General features: G+C 39.2%; 1 protein-coding gene across 4 annotated transcripts in view; it reads right to left on the reverse strand.

The window, feature by feature from the left end:
* The window catches only part of elavl4 (ELAV like neuron-specific RNA binding protein 4), a 123532-nt gene that overhangs the window by 27467 nt on the left and 72225 nt on the right, over positions 1–23840 (reverse strand). For all 4 annotated transcript variants that reach the window (XM_072274661.1, XM_072274660.1, XM_072274662.1 and 1 more), the window contains exons 3-4: positions 11368–11471; positions 4748–4901 (exon numbers count right to left, since the gene is read on the reverse strand). In XM_072274661.1, coding sequence (XP_072130762.1) covers positions 4748–4901; positions 11368–11471 — 258 coding nt within the window. The remainder of the gene's footprint in view (positions 1–4747; positions 4902–11367; positions 11472–23840) is intronic.

A 23840-nucleotide genomic window follows, 5' to 3' on the forward strand; every position in this document is an offset into this window, starting at 1 on the left:
ACAACACCCGATCCAGAACTGCCTTTCCTCTAGTGTACTCAACCACAAGCTGCTCTAAAAAGTTATCTCATAAGCATTCTACAAATTGCCTCTTTTGGGATTTACCAACTTGATTTTTCCAATTTACTTATTGAAATCCCCCTTTTTACATGCCTTTTCCATCCCGTTTTAATTTGTCTTCCACATTCTGGCTACTATTTAGAGGCCTGTATATAACTCCCATCAGGGTCTTCTGAGTTTCTTAATTCTATGTACACTGATTCTACATCTTCCGATCCTATGTCACCAGTTTCTGATGACTTGACTTCACTTCTTATCAACTGAACCACCCAACCCCCTCTACCTACCTGCCTGTCCTTTCGATACAATGTGTATACTTGGATGCGAAGCTCTCAACTATGATCTTCTTTCAGATATGACTCAGTGATGCCCATAACGTCTTATCTGCCAATTCCTAAATGCGTTACAGGATAATCTTATTCTATATACTGTGTACATTCTAATCTGAGAGCTTCAGTCATGTATTCATCACCCTTTTTGATTTTGCCAAGTTACAGTTCAACTTCTCCCATTGACTGTAATTTTGGTTTATCATCTGCCTCTCCTTCCTGACAGTCTCACTACATCTACTTGTATACCCATTGCCCCATCCTCAGCCCTATCATTCCGGTTCACATCACCCATCAAAGTAGTTTAAACCCTCCCCAACAGTTCTAACAAACTTGCCCACAAAGATATTGGTCCCCTTTGGGTTCAGGTGTAACACCTCCTTTTTGCACAGGTCATACCTTCTCCAGATGAGACTTCAATGATCCAGAAATCTGAAATCCTGTCCCCTGCACCAATTCCTCAGCAATTCATTCATCTGCCAGATCATCCTATTCTTCCTCTCACTGATGTGTGGCACAGGCAGCAATCCAGAGATTACTACCCTGGATTGTCAAGAGTAGATGGAACTTGATACCAGAGGAGTCAACAAGTTTTTGGTACACTGAACAAATGAGTGAGTTGATGCCAACCAACTGAAAGTAACCTTATTTCCATGGTTAGAAGTTGGTATTTGTGCTGATGAACAATGTTTAATCTCACTTACATTTCCTTACAAAATGAATCAATCCATGCCAGTGTGCAACAGACCTGGATAAGATTTAATCAATAAACAATCATTAACATGCCACACAAAACCCAAATTCTAACAGGAGAGTTTATTCACCAATATTTTTTGCTATTCAACAATATTACCATCTCTGACATTCTACACATCATCAATGGCTAGAAACTTAACAGGGTCAGATACTAAGACCACAAGAAGACAGAGACTGGAAACCTCATATCAAGTGACTCACTTCCTGGTTTCCAAAACCCATTCACCAGTTACAGGCATAAGTCAGGAGTGTGAAGTACGATTGTATATCTTTCTACTTCCTATAGTTTGCTTTCGTTTACGAATGGACTGTGTAGCCTCCAACCTGATGCCATGAACATTAACTTCTCCAAAGTCTGGTAATTTCTCACCCCTCCCCCGACTTTCCTTTTCTATTCCCCATTCGGGCTGCCCCTTCTCCTCTGCACATCATCTCCCTCTGGTTCACCATCGCCTTCACTTTCTCCCGTAGTCCACTCTCTGTTCATACCAGATTCCTTCTTCTTTCTGAGCCCTTCTTTATCTTTTTCACTTGTCACCTCCCAGGTTCTCGCTTCATCTTCCCTCGCCCACTGACTTAGCTTCCTCCTTACCTGGCTTCACCCATCACCTTCCAAGTTGTACTCATTCCCATCCCTCAGCTTCTTATTCTGACCCCTTTCTTTCGAGTCCTGATGAAGGGCCTTGGCTTGAAACATCAACTTTTTATAGCTCCTATAAAAGTTTTTTTTTAATAACTTTTTATAAATTTTGTCTGCCCTGCTGAGTTCTTCCAGCAGTTTGCATGTGTTACTCTGGATTTCTAGTATCTGCAGAATGTCAGGGTTAGCAAGAGGACTGGGGAGAAGAAATGCTATCAAAACTGCCAAAGCAGGCTTTCAACCCTTTACTTATTGCTGCTTCATGGGCACAGTGACATCAAACTGAATGTTTCACATCATTTGAAATCACTGAACATGTCGGGTGACCTCGGTGTGTGTTCTGAACACCGCTTTCCTAAGAACTGATTGCAATTGCTTTTGGAAAGTTAGTTTTTAAACAATGAAAACTATAAGAAAGTCTTGAACCTAACGCTGCAGGGGTAAATGCAATAAGTGGAATCTGCTAATTTGCATTTTTCTCTCCTGACATCGTGTGAGGTCAACAATTCTGGAGTAAAGTTTTAGGAATTAAAGAAGGGGAAGGAAAATGTGTAGTGAGATCAGATCTTAAATATCTGTTATTTAGATTACAACAATTCAAATCACTTCCAGTAATTTCAGTCCACTTGTTGTACTTGTGATAGACTACATTGGACAACAAAGATTTTGCTTTCTGAATACTTTTGGGTGTAACTTATGGATTTTGGACTGCTGATCATGAAAATCACCATGCAATTTCCTTGTCATGCACCATCTTTTTGAAACTGCCTAAATTTGTTATTTCAATTCATAATTCAAGTCAGAATAACTGACGCAAAAATTAGGGAAGGCATTTTTGTTGGTCTACAAATCAAACAGGCAATTTGAAGAACTTCTAGTGGGACTGGAGAAAAAGGCACGGAAGGTATTAAAGGATGTTGCTGAAAATTTTCTTGGCAACTACAGAACACCAAACTACAAGCGGCTGGTTGAGAAATTGCCTCAAACATACAAAACCATGAAGTACAACATGCCACTAAAGATTCATTTTCTGCATTCCCATTTAGACTTCTTCCCTGCAAATCTTGGCGCAGTCAGTGACGAGCATGGTGAAAGGTTTTACCAGGACATTGTGGTCACGGAGAAACAGTATCAGGGCAACTGGAATCCATCAGCGCTGGCTGATCATTGTTGGACACAAGTGAGAAGCCTCAGACACTGAGTACAAACAAAAATCATCACCAAAACATGTTTAGCTTAGATGAACTATTGCAAAGTGTCAACACTGATATGCAATTAAACACAATATATTCAATAAAAGTTAATTTGTTTCTCCAAATTCCTATGTGATACAAGTAGTCTGAAATTATATGTGTGTTCAGCTTTAAGCAGTCTATCATATAATAATTCTGGGGAAGCAACACTTTTGAAAAAAAACCAAAATGCTTGAGGAACTTAGCAGGCCAGGCAGCATATATGGAAAAGAGTAACCAGTCGAAGTTTCAGACTGAGACCCATCAAGATAGTCCTAATGAAGGGTCTCAGCCCGAAACATCAACTGTTTACTCTTTTCCATAGATGCTGCCTGGCCTGCTGAGTTCCTCCAGCATTTTGTGTGTGTTGCTTGGATTTCCAGCATCTGCAGATTTTCTTATCCTTGTTGTCCAGTGCGATGAGTCCTACTGGCTTAAGCAAATGCTGAAGTTTGGGATTAAAAAAAATAGTTTCTACTTGTCCTGTTTGTCAAATACTCAAAGCACTGAACCATGGACAATGCTCTAGACTTTCAGCTATTCTTGTTGTTGATAATTATTTGGACCTACAGTAGGTGCTTGCATTTCATGAAAACACAAAGAGACTGCAAACGCTGGAATCTACAGCAACCAATAATCCGCTAGAAGAATACAGCATATCAATTAGCATCTGTGGGTGGAAAGAAATTAGAGTCATAGACCAATACAATGAGTCCATGCTAACTAAAAACAGGGTTTTTGATCCTAATGCAGTTTCAAACTGAAGCACTGACAATTCCCTTCTTCCTACAGATGCTGATCAACCTATTATTTTCCTCAATCAGATTATGTGTTACTAGCATTTTAAAATGTGTATTTACTTACTGAGTGGTAGGGCAGAATATGTACTGTAAATAAGTCTTCAGTCATACTGAGGGCATACTACACGGGTTCAAACTGTAAAAACATGATCAATTTAAACTTGCCATTTTGTCATTCTGCACGGAGAATACTAACATCCTGTACTGGTTCCCTACAAAAGTGTGTAGAGTTTTGAGTACTAGGAAGTTGTGTGTGTGTGTTGGGGGGGGGGGGTGAGGGTGGGTTGGGTTGGCTCCTGAGATCAAGAAGGGTATCTCCAATATCATGATGATCTCAAAGACCAAAACAATGGTCAGATAAATGCATGCCACTTTGGTGATTAGATATCTCTTCTCCCTCATCCACTTGGAAGCACGCCTCAATAAAAATGGCAAGGAGGAATGACTTAGCTGTAACGTTTAAATTTTTTTAATATGCAATTCGACATACTGAATAGTCAGCTATGCTGATTAACAGGACTTAACCAAATACAGTCCTCACTGAAAAAATAAGGAAGAATTCAAAGCAACTAGCAAAGCATAACAAATGATAAATCGTGTCATTTTTAATTGCAGATGCTGGGGCTGGAGCTCGAAAAAAAACAAACAGCTGGAGGAACTCTGTGGGTCAGGCAGCATGTGTGGACAAAAGTGGAATCAGACACCAATCCTGACGTAAAGTCTCCACCTGAAACACCAACTGGTCCCTTTGTCTCCACTGACACTATCTGATTCTCTGAGTTCTCCCAGCAGCTTTTTTTTCCTGCAGTGAAATATAAAGACCCCTGTTGCACTCAAAACACATTTGAAACTTTCACCACTTGAAATGTTTGCATGGTTAAAAGAATGGTGATTCTCATTTGAAAAAAAAGTAGGATCATTGGCACTTACCAGTGACTTGATCAACTAAAATTCTGGAAGTGATGATTCGGCCATATTGTGAAAACATCTGCTCTAATTCTTTTTGAGTCATAGATTTAGGAAGGCCACTAACATACAGATTAGCATCACGGATTGATGCAGAGCTTGGACGAGCATAGGAAACCTAGGGAAAAGATAAAAGCAATAAATTTTGATCTGCCATAAAACACTGGATGCACTGATTCAAAAACAGTTCCTTCTTATTAATTTGTATCATTTTTGTGTGGTAACGTATCTATCCATTTACAAAATTAGTAAATTCATAATGTCAATCTTATTTAGGACTCCATACATATGTTTTATAAATAAATGGATATCCATATCAAAAATAAAAAATAAAACTTGCTTTTTGAAAGCAGAAATAGTTTTAAGTTATATTTAAACTGAGCTCTATACGAAAGTAAAAAAGTAAAATCTTTGGTTTAGGTGGTAGTCACTTTTTAGGCTACAGCAACCCCTTAAGCTTCAAGTGGAAGGCTTGGCTCAGTACTTAGTTTGTCTGAGGTGTAGTAAATCACCATTAAACATTTGATATACATTGGAGAAACCTGCAACAAAGGCACAAATCAGATGCATGTCTTTGCCCAGCTTTGGCCTTCGGTACATTTAATGCATATAAAAAAGATATGATTATCTCTAAACTGGATTTCATCCACTTTTGGTGCATTGTATTTTGCCTTCATATCCATCGGGTGCTAAACCAAAACAAAATTCCCAAAGTAGGACTTTTAGCTGCTTTAAAAGAAATAATAATTCCGATTTCCTCCATTTCAGAAACAACAAAATCTGATCTGAGCAATTAAGGATGCAGCTAGTGTAACACTCGGAAAATGACTTGTGGGATGTGAGTCAGTGCTTTTAAAGATATCTCTCTATGTTAGTCGCAGATGGGAGATGATGGAAAATGAAGAGCAGTGAATCACAGGTATCAAGATCCCTTATGGATGATTCGGTGTCATCCTTTGACCAACAGCAGGTTTGGGGTCATAAATCCTGGTATTTGTAATACGGGTCGACCTTCACTAATCCGACTACCTGTAATCCGGTTCCTTCGATAATCTGGCACTGATTATGCTTAATGTAATCCTTCTGTAATTCGGCATTTTCACTAATCCGACACTCCTCAGGTCCCAATGGTGCCGGATTAGTGAAGGTTAGCTATTGCTTCATGTGATCCTTCTGTAATTCGGCATTTTCACTAATCCGGCACTCCTCAGGACCCAAGGGTGCTGGATTAGTGAAGGTCGACCTGTACTTCAATTTGTGCTTTGGACTACTGATAATCAAATTTTCATACCCATCCACTGTACCATCATATAAAAAGGGGTCCCATCTATACTTTCTTATAAATTTAAATATGATTATCAGGTCTCCCCTTAGCCTCCTATGCTCCAGGGAGAACACCACAAGTTTTTCCAAACCTATCCTTATAGCTCAAACTCTCTAATCCGGGCAGCATCCTGGTAAATCTCTTCTGCACCTACCCACAGTCTTCACATCCTCCCTATAATGGGGTGAGCAGAACTGCATGCAATACTCCAAATTTGGTTTGACTAAGGTTTTACATAACTGCAGTGTAACTTCCTTACTCTTCTACTCAATATCCCTACCGTTGAAGGCAAGCATGCCATAACCCTTAAGCATTGAAACATAGAAAACCTACAGCACAATACAGGCCCTTCGGTCCACAATGCTGTGCTGAACATGTATTTACTTTAGAAATTACCTAGGGTTACTCATAGCCCTCTATTTTTCTAAGCTTCATGTACCTATCCAGGAGCCTCTTAAAAGACCCTATTGAATCCGCCTCCACCAGTCGCCAGCAGCCCATTCCATGCACTCACCACTCTCTGTGTAAAACACTCACCCCTGACATCCCCTCTGTACCTACTTCCAAGCACCTTAAAAATGTGCCCACTTGTGCTGGCCACTTCAGCCCTGGGAAAAATCCTCTGACTATCCACACGACCAATGCCTCTCATCATCTTATACACCTCTATCAGGTCACCTCTCATCCTTCGTCGCTCCAAGGATAAAAGGCCAAGTTCACTCAACCTATTCTCATAAGGCATGCTCCCCAATCCAGGCAACGTCCTTGTAAATCTCCTTGGCACCCTTTCTATAGTTTCCACATCCTTCCTGTAGTGAGGTGACCAGAACTGAGCACAGTACTCCAAGTGGGGTCTGACTAGGGTCCTATACAGCTGTAACATTACCTCTAGGCTCTTGAACTCAATCTCTTGGTTGATGAAGGCCAATGCACCGTATGCCTTCTTAACCACACATCAACCTGCACAGCAGCTTTGAGTCTCCTATGGAATTGGACCCCAAGATCCCTCTAAGCTTCCCCACTGCCTAGTCTTACCATTAATACTACATACTGCCATCATATTTGACGTAACAAATTGAAGCACCTCACACTTATCTGGGTTGAACTCCATAGAAAGAACTCCTTCTTTACCATCTTATCCACTTGGGCAGTCACTTTCAGTAAATTATGAACTTTTTACCTAATACTATAAAGGGGTCCACCTTTAACTGCGTACTTTTCTCCTTCATTTGATCACCTAAAGTGCAACACCTCACATTTGCCTAGATTAAACTCCATCTGCCATTTAATGTCCATATCTGTAAGTGATCTATATCCCATGGTTTTCTTTGATAGTCCTTTACAACTCCACCAATTTTGGTGTCACCCACAAACTTGATAATCAGCCCATCTACATTTTCATCCAAATCATTGTTATATATCACAAACAGAGGTTCCAGCACGAAACTCTGCAGAAGACCTCCAGGCAGCATAACAACCTGGCTCCTTGTCTTTCTTGGGTAAGCCAGTACTGAATGTAAACTCTCAATTCACCCGAAATCCCATGCATCGTTATCATTTGAGGAGTCTTAACAAATGTCATGAAACTACGTAGATAATGGCCACTGCCTTACCCTCAAAATGTTCCTTTTCCACTTGCTCAACGAACTTAATCAGGTTTGTAAAGCATAACCTGTTTGCACGAAGCCAAGCTGACTGTTGCTAAGTAGGCCAGGCTTTTTGAAATATACATGAATCTTCTCCCTCAGTGTCCTCTCCGATTGTTTTCCTAGCACTAAGGTGGATTATCCCTATTTCCTATTTTGAACAAAGGCGTAACATTTGCTATTTACCAGGCCTCACCTGCTTCTTTCAACATTCTGGAATATAGGCCAATGGAGCATGAGGATTTATCCACCTTAATGCTTTTTAGAAGACAGCACAACTTCCTCCTTAATTTCAAACTGGCCCAATACATTAACATTCCCTCCAAATCATTCTCCTTGGTAAATACTGAAATAAAATACTTAGTTAATACCTCAGCTACTTGTTCTGACTGCAAGCACAAACTCCCTCCTTTATCCTTGAGTAGAACTACCCGCTCCTGAGTTATTCTCATTTTCTTAACACAAGACCATAAAGTATAGAAGCAGAATTAGGCTATTTGACCCACCGAGTCTGCTCACCAATTTTGTCATGGCTGGTCCATTTTCTTCTCTCTGCCCCAATCTCCTGCCTTCTCCCCATATCCCTTCATGCCCTGACTAATCAAGAAGCTACCAACCGCACTTTAAATATACACAATGACTTGACCTCCACAGCTGCATATGGCAATGAATTCCAGATTCACCATTCTCTGGCGAAAGAAATTCCTCCTCATCTCCATTCTAAAAGGACCCCCTCTCTATTCTGAGGCTGTGCCCTCTGGCCTTGGACTCTCCCACCATAGAAAACATCCTCTCCACATCCACTCTATCAAGGCCTGTCATCATTCGATGGGTTTCAATGACAATACCCCTCATTCTTCTGAATTCTAGTCACTATAGACCCAGAGTTATCAAACACAATGTATTGTGTAACGATTTGATCTGTTTGAACAGTATGTGAAACCAAATTTTCACTGTATCTTGGATTAAGACCAGAAGACATTGGAGCAGAATTGGGCCATTTGGCCCATGGAGTCTGTTCCTCCATTTCATCATGGATGATCCAATTTTTCTCTCAGCCCCAATCTCCTGCCTTCTCCCCTATCCCTTCATGCCTTGACCAATCAAGAATCTATCAACCTCACCTTAAACATACACAACAACTTGATCCCCACAGCTACATATCTCTGGTGAAAGGAATTCCTACTCATCTCCGTTCTAAAAGGGCACCCTCTATTCTGAGGCTGTGTCCTCTGATCTTAGACTCCCTCACCATAGGAAACATCCTCTTCACATCCACTCTGTTGAGGCTTTTCAACATTCGATAAGTTTCAGTGAGTTCACCCCTCATTCTTCTGAATTCTGGTGAGCAGAGGCCCAGAGCCATCAAAAGCTCCTCGTATGTCAAGCCTTTCAATCCCAATATCGTTTTCATGAACCTCCTTTGAACCCTCTCCAATGTCAGTATATCCTTTCTTAGATAAGGAACCAAATTTGGTCACAATACTCTGAGGCCTCATCATTACATCCTTGTTTGTCTTGGAGTTTATCTTGATCCTGTGCACTAAGGGCATTTCATGGCCACTTCGGTCTTCCTAGTCGCCTGGTTGAGAACTTATCTGCGATCATTATGTTCCACAAAGATGAGGTCTAATTTTACCTATGCTTCCTTTACTTTTCTGGCTAAATTTTGGATCTTTGAGGTCATCAAGAGCATTCTGACTGGCTGCATCACTGTCTGGTATGGGTGGGGGGTGCTATTACGCAGGATTGAAGTGAGCTGCAGAGAGTTGTAAAATCAGTCAGCTCCATCATTAGTACTAGCCTCCATAGCATGCAAGAAATCTTCAAGGAATGGTGCCTCAGAAAAGCGATTTCCATCATCAAGGACCCTCACCACCCAGGATATGTCCTCTTCTCATTGTTACCATCAGGAAGGAGGTACAGAAGCCTGAACACACTCAGCAATTCAGAAACTGCTTCTTCCCCTCTGCCATCCAATTTCTAAATGGATATTGAACCCATGAACATCACCACACTACTTTAAAATTTCCATTTTCGCATTATCTTAATTTAACAGTTTAATATACATATACATACATACTGTAATACAGTTTTTTCTATATTTATCATGTATTGCATTGTACTACTGCTGTGAAGTTAACAAATATCACAACATATGCCAGTGATATTAAACCTGATTCTGATCAGCCGGTCTTTAATTAATTCCCACTGGAAATTAAAGTTCTCCACTATGACAACCCTGTTATTTCTGCACCTTCCCGTAATGTGTCTACAGATCTATCCTTCTATACTATAATCCCATCAGTGTAATTGCACCTAACTTGTTTTAAGCTCCACCCCAAACTGCCTCTTACTATATCTTTTGATCACTGCTATGACCTTCTCCATTATCAGTGGTGCTACCACTCCACCTCCTTTACCCCTCTCTCTATCACATCCAAAACGACAAAACCCAGGAACATTGAGTTACCAGTCCTGTCCCTCATGCAACCAGGTCTTTGGAATGGCACTAAGATCTTATCATAATGAACAACACACACAAAATGCCGGAGGAACTCAGCAAGTCAGGCAGCATCTATGGAGGGGAATGAATAGTTGATGGTTCTCTCCTCCTTCCCTTTCTTCCATGGCACCTCCCACTGGTTCCCAACCTCCCTTCCTTTCTTCCATGGTCCACTGACCTCTCAGATTCCTTCAGCTTCAGCGCTTTACCTCTTCCCAGCTTACTTCATCACCTGCCTGCTTGTAGGTATTCCTCCCCCACCTTCTCATTCTGCCTTCTGCTCCTTTCCAGTCCTGTTGATATGTTTTTTTCCGCTTCATAAATGTTGCCTGAGTTGGCGAGTTCCTCCAGCATTTTGTGTCTTATGTTGCTCAATGTTTTCAGCATACGGAGAATCCCTCGTGTTTCTTGTAGCATAATGTTCTAATGAATGGTCTTAATTGTTAACTGGTTCTCTTTTCACAGATACTGCCTGATCTGCTGAGTAATGGAAATCTCAATCTCCGATTCCTCGATTTGACTGTCGACATGTCAATTCTGAACTCAATTCCCCACTAGACTGGCCGTATTCTAGTTCAATTCCATCCACTAAACAGGCCTAATTGGGAAAATGGAGGATAGTCGCAGATGGACACAGCTTCAGGGAGTGTGTTTGGATTTCTAAGCATAAGCTGAAGAAAATCACTGAGTAAAGATTAGATAGTGAAAATGTCTTAAGTAGATGCATTTTTTAACTAAGCAGATATTAATTTAACAAACAGACTGGAGACTGCATTGCTCAAATCAATTGTATCAGGTAATAAAAAAAGCCTGAGGTTAAGAAATCTGAGGAACAGCTCCCTGTGCATACCACTTGCTGTAGGAGAGTTTCTGACCTTAGATGACAGCATTATGTGGGTGGTATTGATTCAGTTGCCTGTTACACATTACTTACAACTTTTATTTCTACTGAGGTGTATAATATGAGCTGAATCAATACCAGGCATTTCATTTTGCAACCCCAAGTTAAAATTATCCTGTGTGATTTAACATTAGGCAAGGCATGCTTTTCTTCTGCTTAATCAAAATTGTACTTGAAAAATCAATGGTTAAAAAACTTGCTTCTTACCTTGATGGTTTTGGTCTGAAGTCTAAGTCCATTTAAAGTGTTAATTGCTTTTTCTGCATCTTTTGGATCGACATAGTTCACGAAACCATATCCCAAACTTTGTCCTATTTAAGAGGAATTGTAGATGGCCGAGCGTTAGTTTCTGAAAAATTAAGTATTAAAACACTGCAATTCATCAAGAACAAATTTTGCTCTCTGAAAGGAGTGAAACATTAAAATAATGTGCTTCCTACCATCATCCTGAACCCCAACTATGAACCTCCTCTTAACTGTGATCGAAACAGGACCAACCCTGTACTGACTGACAAAACTAATGGGAAAAGTCAAAGACCTAAGAATTTCTTTATCGTTATGAATATTATTTCACGGAATCAAAACTAAACTTGTATCAAAATATCCAATACATCAAAAATATTAATTAAGATAAAGCTAAAAACTAAAACTCTTAAAGGTCAGAACATATAGATTACTTAGATTATCAATTAATATTTTGGTTTATTGATAATTTTAAAACATTTATGTCATGATTATACCGTAAGAAACAGGAATAGAAAAGTTAACCGATTGAATTTTAACGGGCTAGTAAATTTAAATGGGTAATATTAATCCTGAAGATGCTGGGTTTACCGGCCTACTCCTTATTTGCACATCACATTTCCTGAGCTGTATCATTTAGTACGTGGACGTAAGATTGCTATGGTATGAATAGGACCACAATGCATCTTATTGGTATGTTTGCTTCTCGTAGTATTAGACAAAGCATAAAGGGCTCAAATAAAAACACAGAGGAACTGGCACAGCTTGAAGTCTGACCGGTATTGAACCGGGTTACAGCCAGAGGGTAGTACTGAACACCGAGGTATGCATTCTGCTGACAATACCATGATATCTAAAATTCAAAACTCATGGTTTCATTTCATTATAGATAGCTGAACATCCTGCAAGTAAAATCATTAAATTACATCGTATCAAAGAAGACTCAGTGTCTAATCATGCCTGTGATGCCGTAATAGAGCTAATGACTTGGACATGCTACCCGGCCCTTTTCCCATCGACCTTCCTGTACAAGTAAATATATAATAGCCTTCTGAAACTAGAACTTAATGCATTATATAAAAAAAGCTTTTCCTTTGTTCTTTTGGGAGTTCTCTTAAATTAAACTGACCCTGTTATCATATTCAGCTCATTAACATAAAGCTATATTTTTATGAAATGTATAGAAACATTGTTTATCTAGCAATTCACCAAATTGTGCTCTCTATTCACATAGTTCTGGCAGGGTAGATCAACTTCTAACAAGTTTTTAAGGTTTTCAAAGCCCTGTGGTAATACAAACATTTCGATGACCAATTTTAACATATATGAATCAACTTTTGTATCATGCTTTAAACAACCCAAGGTACTGAGAAATCATAAATCAAATATTAAAGAAGCATTTTGGATAGCTGTAAACTGCAATTAATTTCTAATTTGTTATTTAGCATTCCAGATATAAAGTGCCATATTTTGAGTAAAGTTTAATACAAAAGTTTGCAGCTTTATAGGACCCTGGTCAGACCCCACTTGGAGTACTGTGCTCAGTTCTGGTCGCCTCACTACAGGAAGGATGTGGAAACCATAGAATGGGTGCAGAGGAGATTTACAAGGGATGTTGCCTGGATTGGGGAGCATGCCTTATGAGAATAGTTTAAATGAACTTGGCCTTTTCTCCTTGGAGTGACGGAGGATGAGGGGTGACCTTATAGAGGTGTATGAGATGATGAGAGGCATTGATCATGTGGGTAGTCAGAGGCTTTTTCCCAGGGCTGAAGTGGTTAGCACGAGAAGGCACAGTTTTAAGGTGCTTGGAAGCAGGTACAGAGGAGATGTCGGGGTAAGTTTTTTTTAAAACACAGAGAGTGGTGAGTGTGTGGAATGGGCTGCCAGCGATAGTGGTGGAGGCAGATACGATAGGGTCTTTTAAGAGGCTCCTGGATAGGTACACGGAGCTTAGAAAAATAGAGGGCTATGGGTAACCCTAGGTAATTTCTAAGGTAAGGACATGTTCGGCACAGCTTTGTGGGTCGAAGGGCCTGTACTGTGCTGTAGATTTTCTATGTTTCTATTCTAAAATACCACTGGATTACTATAGATACAAGCCATCTATAGTTTTGCTCCTAATTCAATATTTTATACACACTATATTATTAAGATTGTTTCATGTCTTATCAGATGACTGATGAATCATGACACTATGCACGGTAAAGGACTCATGCAAAGAAAATGGCCTAACACTAGTTGCCATTTATAATTTTAATACTAGATTTATTAATTCAGTACTAATTAACGAAAATTGTTGCAAGATTTTTCAACAAATCAACTTTAGATATTTATAGTTAAATGTTATGTTAAACATATTATGGTTATAGTGAATAGACAGTAATTGAATAATTATGTAGTTTTTAGAATTCCAAAAACAGTTTTGAAATACATTTTCCAAACCTACCAGCTCTTTTTGTATCATCTGTAGTCAGTACCAATGAAATGCATGGAGACAGAAACAGGAAGTAAAACAGAGCAGATTTACTCGTAACAACTGTCTGTAAGTTTTTAAAGAATGAAGGTTACCTAATATTGAGCTTTTCAACACTTTTAATATGTTAGAGAAATTCTTTGTGAATAATTTCCAAAACATGTACAGATATTAAAACCTAATTTTACCTCTTTCTTGTCAGAAGTTAACATGCTGATATAGCATGCAATTAGGAAGAGAAATGTTACGTTGGCCTTATGTAAGTGCATGAGATAATTATTCCAGCTTGATAGGGCTATGACTCAAACCACGTATGGGATATCATGAAGTATTCCAGTCTCCCTACCTAAAGAAGGGCAACCTTGCAATTGATGGTGCAGTGATGATTCACCTGATAGCTTTCTGGGATGGTAGATGTATCATATGAACACAAGTTAAGCAGACCGGGTCTCTATTGAGCTTAAAACATTAAATGCGTGTTCATATTGAAACATTTATTCATCATCTTTACTTCATACGTGCAGTGCATTCTTAAAATAGTGAGGGAGATTTTTAAGCAGTTTTTTTATATAAGGTGACATTTTCTCCTTGTATGTTACAAAGGCAGATTTAAGAAAAGATGTCAAAAAAACTCCACGTACAGTGGTAAAATGTAAAAAAAAAGGTCATTAGTGGAGATAATTGGGTAGCTTTTAGTTTGTTAGCATAGCCATATTAGACTGCATGATCTCTGTTTGCTGTATGATTTCATGTCCACTAACATCCTGTGGGTGCAGTGTGTGTACTTAATTTTGCTACAGGAAGTACTGCAGCTATGTAATATTATGTAAATTTTCCACTTCAAGGTTCTATCACCAGAATGAAAAATTAACAAATAGTGAACTTACAAATGTGCATGCATAAAAGGCATACAATTCAATACTGCTAAGAAATACACAAACCATTAAAATTGGAAGCTTTGAGCACAGGTCCATGCTTGAAAGTAAGCATTTTACAAGAGTTATTTCATAGTTTCATGTAGCACAGAAAATTTATATGCTGTATTATGTAACAAAACTGTTAAGATTAAAACACATTAAATTGGTGTAGTTAAGTGTTTAAAGGAAATAATAGGGTGGAATAACATTCTTTTACACAGAAGGATAAGGAGAAATAGGAGCAGGAGGAAGCCATCTGGCCCCATCAAGCCTACTCTGTCATTCAATATGATCATGGCTGATCTGGCCGTGGACTCAGCTGCCTTTCCCCTGTAACCCTCAATTAATCTGCTATGCAAAAATATTTCTAGCTGTGTCTTAAATATATATTTAATGAGATAGCACCGACTGCTTCCCTGGGCAGAGAATCCCTGGGAAAATTTACTTCTCTCTGGGAAAAGCAGTTTCTCCTCATTCCTTTCCTAAATCTATTTCCCTGAATCTTGAGGCATTATGCCTAGTTCTAGTCTCACAAATGAGTAATGACAATAACTATTTTAAATTGTTATTAGATAGAATAATCTCACATCTAATGATATTGGTAGAAACAAAAACTGATAAATATTCAAATCAATTTTATTAACCCTTGAGAATGAAGTGATTAAAACAATGAACAAGGATTACCTTCAAAAATTAAATGCTTTGATCAGTATTTGATTTAACTCCAGAGCTCACCAGCAAAACAGACAATAAAGGTGAATTTCTTTTAAGGTTAATGCAATATTTTTGTTTTGCAGTTTCATTGTATTTAGCTACATTTCAAATATTTTCAATATAGAATCATCAACCTACATATTATTGTGCATGAAAGAACGCTAAAATCATACTGTGCAGTGTACAAATGTTTTGGGGCTTTTGTCATAGCTATAAACTGAACATCTGACTTTCAAATTTACACATAAAGCCCAAACTCATCCACACGATTAAAGAGTATGAAATGTCACCACTGCTGGAGTTCTCAAATCCCAAATTTCAACTGAAACGATTGCTAGATATAATATAATACCATGTGTAATATAATAGATATCAGCTAGATAGAATGGGCTCAGCTGATCTGAAGGGTGCTAGAACTACCTCACCTTATTTGACATTGTTGAGACAGAGTTGGGAGGGAGAAATACCCCTGCCAAAAGGAGCCCAAAGGAAAAATGCTGAGGAAGCTGGTACAATGTAGCATCAGGACTGAACTCATTGTTGTTTTCTTAAGTGGAGAGTTGAACAATGGAGCAGGGAAGGTTTATACTTTCAAGGGGCAAGTTTCCTTCTGCTTAGGGCATGCTTCTTTGGTGAAGGCCTGCACTATTTCCTGAATTTGTATCTGAGGCACTACAGCTGCAGTGATGTTAAACATTTGTCATCCATGTGCAGGTGTGTCATCTGCAGTATGGTTCACAATCAGTTGAGCTAAAGCTGACTGCATTCAATGTCGGACTGTACATTTTAACTGAGTATATAAAGTGCTAGGCAATTAAATTCCAGGTTGATTCACAACAAAATTTCAGGCATAATTCACACTAACGTTACATGCTGAACAGTCTGTGCTGCAGGAAAGCAGCAGGATGACTGAGCTGACCTAGGTGGTATGTATAAAGTAACACACACACAAAATGCTGGGGGAACTCAGCAGGTCAGGTAGCATCTATGGAAAGGAATAAAGAGTCAATGTTTTGAGTCCAGACTCTTCATTGGGATCTGCTGAAGGGTCTCTGCCTGAAACATCAACTCTTTATTCCTTTCCAATGATGCTGCCTGACCTGCCGAGTTCCTCCAGCATTTAGTGTGTCTTACTTTGGATTTCTAGCAACCGATGAATCTCGTGTTCATGGCATGTACAAACTTAGCATTCATAGATTTACTGGTATCCATATGCTTTTAAGTGCTATCTTGATCCTAAGTGAGTGTGGCTGTGCGTGGCAGAAGAGCCTTATGCAGTGATAACATCCTGCAAGTGGAGAGGAAAAGCAAGAGTAAATCTTTCCCACAATACGTTGGAAATAAAGCTGACAACTGAGTGCTGACCTTATCAAGAATGTTTCCAAATTCTCCTAAATAATATTGGTGGTAATTAGGAAAGTTAACAGAATGTTGTATTTTTTTTTAAACACAAGGATTTGAGTGCAAGAGCTGGGACTTCTTTTTCCAATTACATAGGGCTCTGCTGTGACTGCACTTGGAATGTTGAATCTATTTAGCAAAGGAAGAATCTATTTGTGATTGAGGGAGTCCAATGAGATTTCATCAAATTGATACCTGGGTTAGCATACAAGGAGACATAAAGCAGATTGGGCTTTGATAAAGGAATACAGTATTGGTGCAACAAAATGACACCAGGGTAGAAGATCAGCCACAATCTTAACATTTGGTAAAGCAGGCAGAATGGGGTGAGTGACCTTCTCCTGCTTCTATATCTTGAGTTCTATTGAAGCTAGTGTCAGTATACTCTAAGATTTTTATCTAACTTTTAACATTTTTAGGTGACTTCTATCTTGTCAGTTAATTGTGTTACCTGTCTACACTTCTTGCTGCCTTGGTAAAGCAATCAACATAATCAAAGATTCATCCCACCCTGAACATCATCACTTCACCACATTCCCATCACACAGAAGATACAAAAGCCTGAAGGTATATACTACCATGTTCAAGGACAGATTTTATCCCACTGGTAGAAAACTACTGGATGGACCTTGTGTACGATACGATGGACTCTTGACTCACAATCTATCTTGTCCTGGCCTTGCACCTTACTGTTTACCTGATCTACATTTTCTCTGCAACTGCAACACTTCATTCTGTATTCTAGCATTGTTTTTCCTGATACTACTTTTGTTCCTTAAGGTTGTCTTAGCTTTGGGGGGGGGGGGGGGATAAGCTCCCATTCCCTATTAAATGCTCCTAATGGTATGCAACTCAAATAACCTCTGATAAGCAAGATCAGCTCCTAATCTTCACATGTGGCTGAGCTACTAAGCTTGGTGGAACTGTTTCTACTGGCCGAAGAAGGGCAAAGGTGGGTCATTGTTGCCTTAAAACCAGTCACTCCAGCAGATGGGGCTCAACCAGGGTTGGCAGTTTACCTGGAAGAAAAATTCTGATCCAATCTTCCACTGTCTTGCGGCTATACCACTATCATGGGGAAGGATCTAGGAGTAAACTCCGAGGAAAAACCTGGAGCTGGAGTCCCTAAGGCAGTCCAACGTTGAGTTCAATGCTGACTGGAACTTTTGTGACATGCTGGTGGCCAATTTGTATGGTCTCTGCCGTTCCTTTGGATTTATCAGCTGCCTGCAGAGTGGGAGCCTGCTGCATAAGAAACAGACTGCTCTCCATATCGTACTACCCTGGTTTGCAGTATAAAACAGACAGCTAAGACGCAACATCCATGGTCAACCCTGATCAATGGAGGGCCTCCCTGACCTACTTTCCTTAAGCTGCCTAGTGAAGTGATCTGTAGAAGTGGCATGCAAAACAAAGATTTTCACTGTACCTCCAGTACATGTGATAAATATAAACTGATTTACCAGGTTATCCTATTTCTATAGATAATCTCATCAATCTTCAATATAATTGCTACTCTACCAATTCAGTACTTGATCACATATTGCTCACTTCGCACAACATTTCTTTATAGCTAAGCTTTCTCTGGTACATCCATCAATTCTTCACCTAACTAATTTAGAAGCCTGCTTGAGTCCTCACAGTCTTTAAATTGGATTGGGTTTTGCCTCTTTTTTATTATAGATACAGTATATTAAAACATTTTCATCTTGTTAAAATGAGCACTAAAGGCCAATCACACACTTAGCCCAATCATACTCTTGGGAGCCATAAATGGACTTTTTAGGTTAATCCTGCTTCCCAGCTCTTGGTCCATTACTACATTGGCAATGGCAACACAGATGCTCCTCCAGCAGCTTTCTAAGAACACAAGTAAATCTATTGTCAGAAATCTGATTCACTTTTAAAGTTCTTTCTTTCTTTTTAAACCTTTTTATTAATTTTCAAAATTATAAACTCAATAACAAAGTTGATACAAAGAGATTGGAATAATCTTTTAAAGTTTTAAAGTTAATCTTTAAAAGTTCAAGGTAAATTTATTAGCATATACAACCCTGAGCTTTATTTAAATCTTTGCTTGCAAAGTCTTCAGTGCTTCTGAACAGGTCTTAAAATCTTATGCAAAATGAAGAACTCAAGTGCACTGCATTGAAAATAGACAACACAAGCATACAAGGGTTATGTGGTTAGTGGTCAGAAACTGCCTTGAGGTTGGATTATTGTTCTTCATATAGTTGATCTTCAGAAGTGTTTCCAGTGTCATATGTGTAAAGATACTGATAAAAGAGATACCAAAGATCCATGTTTCTTAGGATGAACTAATACTTGGTAACAATTCAGGATGATCCACTCAAAGTTTGCAGATGTGGTAAAGATATGGTGACAAATAGCTCTTTGGGTCTGAGGAGTTCTTAATCAGCTTCTGAAATGTAACAATTCTTTCAGATCTTGGGTAAACAATCTGACCTCTAGTAGGTACTGAATACTCTCAATCTGAGTACTCAATCTGACCTCTAACAGCTACTGAATACTCAATCTGACCTCTAGCAGGTACTGAATACTCTCAGCAGTCAGTCCTTTTTTTATTGTTCCAGTAACAGACATTTGTTACTGTAGTCTGCAATAAGATGATAAGAAACACCCATGGCGAATGCATTACAAACACAAGAGATTCTGAAGATGTTGGAAATCCAGAATAACGCACACAAACCGGTGAAGGAACTAAACAGGTCAGTCAGATTCCTCACTCTAACCCCGTTACCTCTTCTCACCCTGGCGCATCTCCTCTTTCCCTTTGTTCCAGGGTCCACTTTCCTCTCCTATCAGATTCCTTCTTCTCCAGCTCTTTACATTTGCTGGCTATCACCTCCCAGCTTCTCACTTCATCCCATCCCCTCCCCTCTCACACCCACCTGGCTTTATCTAGCACCTTCTTTCCCTCCCTCTCCCTTCTTATTCTGGCATCATTCCCCTTCATTTCTTGTTGTGATGAAAGTTCTCGGCCTAAAACGTCGTCTGTTTATTCACTTCCATAGACGGTGCCTGACCTGCTGAGTTCCTCCAGCATTTTGTGTATATTGCTCTGATAAATATGTTATTAAGGATTGTTTGTGCTAAGAGGCCAATTTCTATTCTACATTCCTATTTGTCTTTGAGGTTAACGAGGAGTTCGCAACTACCAATTAAGTAATCATGACAAGGAAGCTCTGGCAACGTTGCTTTGGGATGAATGAGTCAGTACACAGGAATGGGAAAACATTAAGATTGTGTATAATCAGAGATCATCTTACATGTTTAATAGTACGGCTGACAGCTGCTCTTGCTCCTCTGAGCCAGTAAGCATTGCACTAGCAAAATGGTCCCTTTCTATGCCTTAATGAAGCTACAATTCAAGAGAACAGGCCCGATACCTATCATAGCTCTATAAATTCTGAGACAGAGTCCTTTTACTGAAAATATAACACAAATCTCAAATGAAGAGGAGAGTATTATCTTTGATGCGGATTCAGTTAACCGATCATTGTTATTTTCTGAGCAGCGCTGGTACTGGAAATATCTCTTACATCAAGAAACAGCATCATAGACTGATGTTTCCTTGAGGGAAACATTTCCCTTAGCAGTCGCTCACTCTGTTTGGAAATCTAGGCACAAACTGATGTTATTTTATTTAACCATTTGCCACATGCATACTTTGAAGAAAGGAATATTGAATATCAGTTATGAACTTAAATTATTAGAAAATCTGAAGCCAATTACAGAAGTCTCCTTCTAATCTTCAATGAAATAAGTTAGCACAGATTGGGATTTAAACTTTGCAAAATTTGTTCTGAGTAACTCAAGTTCGAGTTGGTCTTCACCAAATGAACTTAAAAGAGTTGCAAACAATGACGAGAAATAGCAGGAAGCAAATATTACACCAGAGCTTATTAAGAGTTATTCTGTAAAGAAATTTTCAAAATTATCTAACCAGTACTTTGCAGTAACTACAAAGTACTCAGAACTATGGTTCCTGGAAGATTCAACTGTACTTAATGATCTATCAATGTGCTATGGTACACAGGAGAATATTCACCATTCTAAGTCAACACTCCCTTTTTTGGAAGTGTTCCTGTCCTTCATCCTTCCCCTTTAGAGGAATGGGGAAGTCCAAATGTTATAGTGTAATTATTTCCTTTAGACTATCAAACAATAAAATTGGCATTTTCTACAGATATAGCTAATAAAGGATGATCAAGGAGATGACCCACCCAGCCAACACACTTTTCGTCCCTCTTCCCTCCGGGAGAAGGCTCAGGAGCTGAAGACTCGTACGGCCAGATTTGGGAACAGCTTCTTTCCAACTGTGATAAGACTGCTGAACAGATCCTGACCCGGATCTGGGCCGTACCCTCCAAATATCAGGACCTGCCTTTCAGTTTTTTTTGCACTACTTTACTTTCCCTTTCCTATTTATGATTTATAATTTAAATTTTTACTATTTACTATTGACTTGTACTCCAGCGAGCGCAAAGGTATCGCTGTGATGATTGCAAGCACTAGTATCAATTGTTTGGTGACAATAAAGTAAAGTAAACCAAGAGAGAAAAAAGGCATCTAGATCAGATGGCTAAAAATTTAATTCCTTAAAAACTTTCTTCTGAAGACACCTGCGTAAATATAGGATTTTGCTGCATTAAATAGGCTGCTTTTCATATTAGTGCCCAGCTGGTTCTCATGCAGAAATGAACACTAAATAGAATTATGGTAGTACTAAAGTTATCATTTCTACTTGACATGGTATCGTGCTATAGTCCATTCCCTCACAAACAATATCCCGGAGATCATACTGGCTATCAACTGACATGGATCTGGTGGATATTTACCATGGTAATCACATCTCTGAGGCAATGTATACTTTAGAGCAGATCTCAACATTCAACTATGCAAAGAATATCTACTAGGCCTGAGAGGATGTGAGAGAAGTTCAGTATAAGTGACATTTAGAGGTATTCTTTATTTACCTGTAGGTCCAAAGAGATCAAACCTGCAATCAGTCTACTCAAAGGACACAACTGCGTTGCCACCTCCACGAACTACCCTAAAGTTTGCTGTGTGACATTAGCATTTCTATGGACAATGGTTTGGATGGAAAAAGCTTGATGGCTGGTTCTTAGTTACATCAATGGTTCCTATATTAACCATATATATTTTGACTATCACTCTCAACCTCTAAAAGTTTTGAAATGGGTGAGTCCGTGTTAGTGTTTAATGGAAACATACAATAATTACTATACTGAGGTTTAAGAAAGTTCATACTCTAATACAGAAAGCAGAGCTTTTGAAGACTCACAAACTGTGATCTGAATATCACTGATCTGCATTGTATTATTTCATATTCCCTGCTGTAGTAAATTTCATCTGCCACGTGTTCCCGTTCTACAGACCCTATATTTTACCACACATTATAAGAATTTAGTCTTGACCTTCCACAAATTACAATTTGTTGTAATCAACATTTAAATTTTTTTTGTACTTGTTACGAACCCACAGGTTTCATTTACTGTGGACTGTTACTTTAAGAGCGCCTAAGTGAGGCGGAACTATGATGTCAGTCACAGGCTGCTGTGAACTTAAACTCATATACAGACAGCGACCTTCGGAGGGGGTGGTGGAAAGGGAGTGTGAGAGACCTCCAAAAGATTGGGTTAAACATCAGCATGGAGTGCATATAATGTGTGGCTGTCACTTCGTATAATCCAAAGGAGTGGATTGAGATATCCTGTGGAGACCACTTATGTGTTAACCCTTGCCTGGGTATGTTGTGTGGTAATCACTTGAAGACGATATCCCTGTGACAAGTCATTTTCGGTGATAACTCGCATGTGGATTTGGAACAAAACAACGGGCAAGGTCTTCGACGACAATACTTTCGCTTACTTGTGGAATTCGCCGTAACCACCTTTTCCCTACGTTTTACCCCGGATTACAAATATCTCTCTCCTATCACTTATTCCGTGGATGACTGAACTTTCCCTTTTTTATCATCTTGAGACTTTAAGTTTTATTTTCCCCAGGCTCGATATAGTTTGGGTGCTATATATATATGTGTGTGTGTGTGTGTGTGTGTGTATATTGTTTCTTGACATGATTTTATGTTATGGAGAATTGTGATACAGCCTATTTTCTAAGAAAGCAATATGCACCCGCCTCCCACCGTAATGTCTATATTACAGTGGTTCTGTTTTCTGTTATAAGCTAATCCTTTGTCCACCTTTTACTGACTTTTATGTTTCACAATGCTCATTTTTGCTGACCAGCCATTTTTGTGGGGTGCCTCTGAAAATTGATGTTTAAGATGTCGTATACTGCATTCCCGACATTAGACTTCATCTTTTCGTCATAAAAAATTCAAGCAGAATTAGTTTTTAAAAATTCCACAATGGTTCTCCTTTACTGACTCAAATACCTTCAGGTACCTAATATTTTTTCTCCCAATCATGAACAAAGTGGATGAGCTTACACCTGGATCAGTACTTGGAGCTATGATACTGTGGCCATTACAGAGACTTGGATGCCTCAGGGGCAGGAATGGTTACCTAGACTGCCAGGCTTTAGATGTTTCAGAAAGGACAGGGAGGGAGGCAAAAGAGGTGGGACATGGCACTGCTGATCAGAGATAGTGCCACGGCTGCAGAAAAGGAGGAAGTCATGGAGGATTGTCTACTGGGTCTCTGTGGGTTGAAGTTAGGAACAGAAAGGGGTTAATAACTCTACTGGGTGTTGTTTTTTTTATATACAGACCACCCAATAGTAACAGGGACATTGAGGAGCAGACAAGGAGACAGATTTTGGAGAGCTGCAATAATAACAGGGTTGTCATGGTGGGAGATTTTAACTTCCCCAATATTGATTGGCATCTCCCTTGAGCAAGGGGTTTAGATGGGGTGGAG

This window comes from Mobula birostris, chromosome 12 (genome assembly GCF_030028105.1).
Source record: "Mobula birostris isolate sMobBir1 chromosome 12, sMobBir1.hap1, whole genome shotgun sequence".
NCBI lineage: Eukaryota > Metazoa > Chordata > Chondrichthyes > Myliobatiformes > Myliobatidae > Mobula > Mobula birostris.